This window comes from Hibiscus syriacus, unplaced genomic scaffold (genome assembly GCF_006381635.1).
Source record: "Hibiscus syriacus cultivar Baekdansim isolate YM2019G1 unplaced genomic scaffold, ASM638163v2 tig00111947_pilon, whole genome shotgun sequence".
In the NCBI taxonomy this organism is placed as follows: domain Eukaryota; kingdom Viridiplantae; phylum Streptophyta; class Magnoliopsida; order Malvales; family Malvaceae; genus Hibiscus; species Hibiscus syriacus.
In genome coordinates, this window is record NW_024063219.1 from 1,391,086 (window position 1) to 1,398,685 (window position 7,600).

Below are 7,600 nucleotides of genomic sequence, written 5' to 3' on the forward strand. Positions count from 1 at the left end.
AATTTTATCTTTTTGCTGTTAGCACTATGGAATTGTATGTCATTACGTCTCACCTTTTCCCACAAATTGGCAGAAAAATAGAAATTGAAAATATTTTGTGAATTAAGCAGTATTAACTAAGTAGCCACCGTGGCATTACTGTGTTGCATTCCCATGTTTCTTCTGTAAAACTCTTTCGATAAATTATAGTAGATCCTTTGACGGGTTAAAGTCTTTTCGTCTCTGTGATGCAGGCTCCCGCTCCTCCTAATTGGCTAGGCTCAGGTTATATTTTAAGATTTCTTTATTTACCATGTTCCTTTTCTTGTGGCCTCTTTGTCATCTGGAAATTTTGTTGGACGAGAACAACAGCAGAGCTCAGTTTATGGAGTTCTTATTTTTCTTGTTAATTTAATATACTCTTTGCTTTTAGGATATCTCCCAATGTTAGGTCTAAGAATTCAGCTTGACCTCTACTCGAGAATTGGAAGCATTAATCCTAACTGTATGGCTCTTTCCATAAATTTGTCTTCTCTTTTTCTGTAAGTTCTTTGTCTGTCTGACTGCCTCTCTATTGTCTATATCATCCTATTTAGTCATGTAAAGCTCGACCAAGAAAACTGTCAACAAAACTATCTTAAGATTCTTGGTATATGCCAAAGGGATTTAAATTTTTAATTATTACCATGTTAAACTTAAATACTTAAATTGGTAGATGCTGGTATTACTTTTTGTGCTATGCCATTTATGTTTCACCACTAGCTTTTCCTTGTGAATTTATTGCATATAGGCCGTGCTTAAGAGGCTCATTACAGATGTACCATTTGGAGTGCTCTTATCTGGAGGGCTGGACTCATCACTTGTTGTTGCTGTAGCTGCCCGTTATCTAGCTTATTCAGAGGCTGCTTGCCAGTGGGGCTCACAGTTACATACCTTCTGTATTGGTTTGAAGGTATATATTACATGTCCTTGTATTATATTGTGTTTCCTGGCTCCGTGGGTCATTATTTGTGTAAAGGAAATGCCTGTTGATTGGATATTTTTGTTGTTACCTTAAACACTATGATCGTTCAGGTTAGGTAACTGATGGATAAATCAAATTATTAATTGAAGAATGCCTGTACAATTGCATTATAAACTGCTGCTACTAGTATTATGTAAATGGTCTATGCAAAATATCTATCTAGTTGTTAGGATAATTTCTACTACTTCAGATAACACTCTTTTGACATAAACTTTGCTTTACCACTTTATTTATAATATTTTTGAAATTTTATTATTCAGGGGTCTCCTGATCTTAAAGCTGCAAGAGAGGTATCAGCTTATATAGGAACTTTTCACCATGAGTTTCATTTCACTGTCCAGGTAATTTTCTGCTTGATTTAAGAAAGGATAACAAATATATGTTCTTTTCAATTTTTCATGTTTTCTTTCTTTCTCCCATTTTGATCTGCCAGGAAGGGATAGATGCCCTTGAGGAAGTTATCTACCACATTGAAACATGTGATGTGACAACCATCAGAGCCAGCACCCCCATGTTTTTTATGTCAAGAAAATCAAATCTTTAGGAGTAAAAATGGTTCTTTCAGGGGAGGGTTCTGATGAAATCTTTGGAGGTTACTTGTATTTCCATAAATCTTCTAACAAAGAGGAGTTTCATGAAGAAACATGCCAAAAGGTATTGCAGCTGACCATTACTTTTTTTTCTGGATTTTAGAAAAATGAGTTGGAGGAATCCATATATTAGGCATGGTCACCTGTCACCTGTTATATATTGTTCACCTGTTACCTGTTATATATTGTTCACGTTTTGGTGATGATGTTTTATTAATTCAACGGATCAGAGCTCTTCATCTTTATGATTGCTTGAGAGCAAACAAGTCAACTTCGGCATGGGGACTTGAAGCTCGTGTACCCTTTTAAGATAAAGAGTTCATCAATGTTGCAATGAGTATAGATCCTGAGTGGAAAATGGTACGACATTTCTAAAATTGTCATTATGTTGCTACACTTAGTTTAATGTTGAGAAAAAGAATGTCATGTCCATTCATATTGGAATAAACTAGACAAGCCTTTTTTTTTCTCAGCATGTTATCTTTCCTGGTTCTACTTATCCATTTACGGGAATAACATTTCACATTGTAGGAGTGACATCAATTTCCACTCTTGAATGCAATATATGTTCTGGCTTTTGGTGCTTTCATTTGGTGTATAAGGTGGTAGTCAGTTTTCTAGGTTCTTTTATTCGATAATGAGCTTATGCAAATGATACGGGGTGTCAGTTACTTGACCACTAGTAGTTTCTATCGCATGTTGGTCAAAGGTGGAGTTTTAGAATTTAGTTACATATTTTGACCCCATTTTTTTCTGTACAGGAATGTACACTTATAGTTAATGCATTTGACGATGATCAGAAGCCATATCTGACTAAGGTTGGTGTATCTTCTTTTGAAATATTCCTGCAATCTAGATAATTTGATGGGGTGTTATCATTTTATCTGGTCCTTTGCTTATATTTCTTCAGTGTATTAATATTTCAATATGATATATTATGGAAACCTACCGGGAAGACTGAAACTTCATTTTCCCTCTGTTACAGCACATTTTATACAGGCAGAAAGAGCAGTTCAGTGATGGAGTTGGATACAGGTGGATTGATGGTTTGAAGGACCATGCCGAGAAACAGGTAGGCATATTCGTATGTGGTTCTTATAGGAGACATTCTAAATTAGGCTGCATAGTAATTGTAACAACCTTTTGTTTCCAAACTTAACAGGTCACCGATGCAATGTTGATGAACGCGAGCTTTTATTACCCTGAGAATACCCCAACCACAAAGGAGGGATACTATTACAGAACTATCTTCGAGAAGTTTTTCCCCAAGGTATTATGCTGTTCACCTTTCTGTTTTTCCATCTTTTTCTGTTTCTCTAGTTTTTTTTTAATTATTGTTGTGGGGTATAGGACATGTCACAGAAATATCATTTTTGGAAAGCAAAATAAACCGAAAATTAGATTTCTAGATACTTGTGTGATGCTGACTTGACAATTTTGAGCATGGCACTATTTCCTGACGTGATGAAAAATAATTTAATCGTCCAATTCTTGAATTATGTTTGTTCCTTTATTGCTGGATTATCTTTGACATTGCTGCTTTAATCATCCAATGCCAAGCAGAATGCTGCAAGATCAACAGTTCCAGGAGATCCGAGTGTGGCGTGCAACACGGCAAAAGCAGTAGCATGGGATGCAGCATGGTCAAAAAATCCTGACCCCTCCGGTCGTGCTGCTCTCGGTATTCATGCTTCTGCTTATGAGGAAGCAGCGGATGCCAATGCCATGAATCTGATCAATAATCCTTCCCGGAAGATACAAAAAGGAATCGAGGAAAAGATTGCAGCAGCATAAAAAAATAAAAACTTTATTTGACAGCTGTCTGTGGCATCTCATTTGTCATGGCTGTGCCAATTAAGGTCGAAACTGCAAGATAACAATAGTAATATTGCGTTGCAATTGTTATTTAAATGTCATTGGTTAAACACTTGGTCTTAATTTCTCATTTCCCATTACAAAGTTCATAGGGAATATGGAAAGGTCATCAGGAGCACATCATCTATTATACATCAATTCTCATTCAAACATCCATTACATGTCACACTGGAAGGATGCATTAAACTGAGGATTGAGGTAATACAAATCCTTTTTGAGGAAACCCCCGTGTGAAGGCCAAAAGTTGTTACATTTGCTAAGAATATGGTAACCATGGTAATAATTCTGATATGACTAATGAAATATAAGAGAAATAGATTACAGTGATAATCACTCTTCCATATATTGTCAGTAACATTTAGTCAACTATTCAGCTTGATGCCAGATATGTGTACAGGCATAAGTAAACAGTAAAGACATTTACACTGACAAATTCTGATTCCAGTTGTTGGTTCTGTCGGCACACGTGAAAAGATGATCAAAACCATCCGGTAGTCGATGATTGCAGGAAGAAATAATATAGCCTCATGCTCCCAAAGGGTCTTTACCATCGGCAAATTCCAGGTAACTCTGTTTTACTTAAAGCAAGTATTTCCTCATATTTTGATCCATATACAAAGCCCCACAACTGTGATATAAGGGTAAATTTAATGAAACATGTTCTGTTAAGATGGCATCTTCACGATCATATTACAAACAAGGAAAATATGAATTCATGAAGCAAATAGAACAGTGATGGTTGTTAAATGGGGAGGGGAGAGGGAGAGGGAGAGAGAATGGCAAAGTGCATACCTCAATCTCCTTCACTTCAAAATCTTCAGAGAACGCAAGACAGGGGTTTCCATACGTTTCTGAGAATGAGCTAGATTCATTCAAGCATAAATAAAAATATGAACATATCAGAAAGCAGTGTTCATTTAAAAAATTGTTGTGATTAACACGAGTTCTATTTAAAAGAAGGGAAAGAGAAAAGGGAGAATGGGGGAAACAAGGAAAGGGGTCGATATTTTCATATAATAAAAATGAACCAAAGGGACAGATATCTCACAGATCACTGTCCAGATAGAGTGCAAAATGGCCACCACCACCACCAGCTAGAAATTCAGTGGAACACAGAGTGAAATATCGATTTGCACCTGTTCCATATTTGCAGTTAGATGTACCGAGTTTACTCAGAAACTGTTATAAATACCAAAGGACGCTGGAAGAGAAAAATAAACCCTCACAAACCAGTTAATCATGCATGAGGGTTAAATGCCATTTCAGCAGTCAATATACCACGCTGTGAAACACATGCATATCTTCATTGGATAGTAAATTTTTCAGCATCATATACTCTTAACGTTTAAACAGAGAGGAATTAATAGTCTCAAATTTTGAAACGGTAGACAAAGATGGGAATACCTGTGGGACGAAATATAACTGTGTCACCAGGTCGATTGGTGAAAACAAAGGTACTGTTTGTTCCCTGTTCAAATGTGTTGCGAACAAGATATTCAAAGGGGGGGAACCTGCTGGATACAAAAAACGAGAAAGGGTATTTTCTAGCATCACCTGATATTTCTCATTAGTTGGTTTTAGGGGTGCTTCAACCAGACCACCAAACACTGCGCCTTTACGATCTCCAACAACCTAAGGTAGAATCAATTTCATCAGCCCTTGACATTAGTGCACATAAAATTAAATTGACAACCTCGTCAAAGGACTTGCACTGGGAAAATAACCTCAAAAAAGAACTGGATTTGAAATCTAAACGTCACTGATATAAAAGATGAAATGCAAGAACTAAATCACATATGAATTGGGAAAAGAGTTCAAGAATAAATAAATCATAAAGTTAAGAAACGTCAAACTAATATCCTGCATTGGGCCATGGAAATGGTACTCCTATCACCATTAAATGATTTGTTGCTTCACATTTATGAGTTATAACATCATTGCTACATCGGAGACGTAAAATATACTATGAACAGACAAAAAACAATAAAAAGAGAGGAGAACGTCATTTAACCATACCAGCAAACTGAGGCCAGGCCAGAGCATGCTTCTCTGGTACAATGTTGACAGTGATATACCATGCCTCCATGTACTATGAAAGCAAATAGAAATATATCAAAGAAAAAAATAACCGTTTCTCAATACAAGCAAAACTAAATATCCAGATGAAAGACCAAAGTCAGTCCATCAAACCAAAAACCAGTGGCATTCACCTGTAGAGCAATAACCACTTTCTCCCATGAACAATAGCAGGAAGTGATTCATAAAGAGCATTTCTCGTCTTCTCTGTAAGCAGCAATGACGGTTCAAAAGTTTCGAGAAGGTCTCCCTGAGCCAAAGGCTCCTTAACATTTTGGATATGTATCATCTCGAGTCCATCAAATTTGGCTTCATTGTCACTTTTGACATCAGAATCATCACCTTTGTCTTGATTTTTGTTTCCAATGACCCTAGTAGCTTGGCAAAGAGCTCTGAGCGATTGCTTACCCCTAGAAAGCAAGCTTTTCCTTCTACCATTCTCTTTCATTCTGTTGTCTGACGAATCATCAGCTTCTTCTTGATTATCATTTTGCTCATCCTGGTTCAAATTGTGACCTGATTCCGAAGAAGACAAGAGTGAATACAGGAACGCAGTAAATGAAGACGTATCAGGGCCATCAATTAGATCTCGATCATCCTCCTTGCTGATTGACTCGGTCTCTGATTGATTTGTTTTTGAGACATTCACATTTTCCTACCAAAAAGAAAATCAGAACAGTTAAAACAAGAGCGTGAACACAGGCTGTCAAGAGAGTAAAACAGTAATCTTCAAAACACATTAATCAGTCAAAAATCATTTGCTCTTTTTACAAGGTTGCAATTCTTAAGCAAGTTATTTCATTGCAGATAAGTTTCAAATGACAATACAAAAAACCCTGCAGTTTCAAAACCAAAACTGAAGTTCAGTCAATGAATTTCAACAATCAGTGGAATAATTCCAATGTCAAGGGAGGATCAACCAAGGCAAACGAGGGGAAAGGAAAACAAAACAAACAAAAATGATAATTAGAAAGGAATAGAAAAAGATGCAACCTTGCAAAGCTCAATCAGATACCTTAAGAACTAGAAAACACAGAACAAATAAAAGTATACAAAAAGCCAATATCTCAACTACCCAAAACCAAACATTATTTGAGATGTGGACCAAACATCAGAACAAGGGCAAACATCGCCGTGATCATCATAATTATGATAATCGTAAGCATTCAAAACCTTAAAAAGGGGGGGGTGAAGCTTTTTTTCAAGATATGTAAACGAAGGCAGAGAGAGAGAGAGAAACTTACATCAGGAGGATGGGAAGGCGTGGAGGTTTTATCAGAGATAGGGTTAAGAAGGCCAGTGGTGAGATCAGCATTGCTCCTTAGTGATTTTTTTCTTCCCCATTTCCTTGCTTTTATTATCTAACCCAATTCACAAAAAGAGATGATATTTTTACACCACCAATTCCTACTTTTTTGTCGATTTGAGTGCTGTCTGATTCTGAATTCCATTTATATTCTCAGTGAAAGAAAGAAGAAAAAAAAGACCCTTCTTCTGGTTTTGATTGACTTCTGCCAAATTCAGCTACAAAAGCAGCATAATTGAAATAATAATATAATATCGCGTCTATATTATCAGCAAAGGAAACTAACGAGGAAGAGTACGCTGGTCTACATTTTGGCCTTTGCCGGATCTGTCTAAGAGGTTCAAATTTAAAATAATTTTTGCCTTTGTTTCTCTCAGGAAAAACGAGAGTTCCCTTGGCGCTCCTCGAGTCCCATTCTGGCGACTAACTCACCAGTAACATGTTAATCAATGGCCAACAAGTCACATTCAACAATCACTGCATAATGGTTTCATTGTGAAATAAAGTTGACGCTCCACTTATCCCAAAAAAAAAAAGTTGAAGCTCCCACAGAGGTCGAAATCACTGCATAATGTATATTTTACATTTTTCTAGTAATGTTAATACTATAAAACTAGTGCAAAAGAGTGAGCTAATACCACTTAAGACTGATAAAATAGCAAATGCAATTAACTGAAGACATTGTAAAGTGTAAACAACAATCCATGGTAGCCATTAAGATACTATGGCCACTCCAGCAGAAATCGACAT

General features: G+C 36.6%; 1 protein-coding gene and 1 pseudogene across 1 annotated transcript; one reads left to right on the forward strand and one right to left on the reverse strand.

Annotated features, from left to right (window-relative positions):
- The window catches only part of LOC120173338, a 52,299-nt pseudogene extending 48,907 nt beyond the window's left edge, over positions 1 to 3,392 (forward strand).
- Positions 3,393 to 3,704: 312 nt separating this feature from the next.
- Positions 3,705 to 7,600, reverse strand: LOC120173339 (oxidation resistance protein 1-like). Its single transcript, XM_039180535.1, has 9 exons — positions 7,574 to 7,600; positions 6,789 to 6,905; positions 5,679 to 6,199; positions 5,485 to 5,557; positions 5,023 to 5,100; positions 4,873 to 4,936; positions 4,517 to 4,604; positions 4,261 to 4,345; positions 3,705 to 4,096 (listed from the first exon to the last, which is right to left on the reverse strand). The coding sequence occupies exons 1-9, from the start codon at positions 7,598 to 7,600 to the stop codon at positions 4,013 to 4,015; spliced, it is 1,137 nt and encodes a 378-aa protein (XP_039036466.1). The 3' UTR covers positions 3,705 to 4,012.

What these genes read in the sequence shown, in the direction of transcription:
- LOC120173339 (XM_039180535.1), bottom strand. Translation starts at nt 7,600, where the DNA reads ATGTCGATTTCTGCTGGAGTGGCCATA. An exon ending in CGCCTTCCCATCCTCCTGAT is followed by an intron (nt 6,200 to 6,788) that starts GTAAGTTTCTCT and finishes TCTTTTTGGTAG; the next exon opens with GAAAATGTGAATGTCTCAAA. An exon ending in AGTTATATTTCGTCCCACAG is followed by an intron (nt 4,605 to 4,872) that starts GTATTCCCATCT and finishes AATATGGAACAG; the next exon opens with GTGCAAATCGATATTTCACT.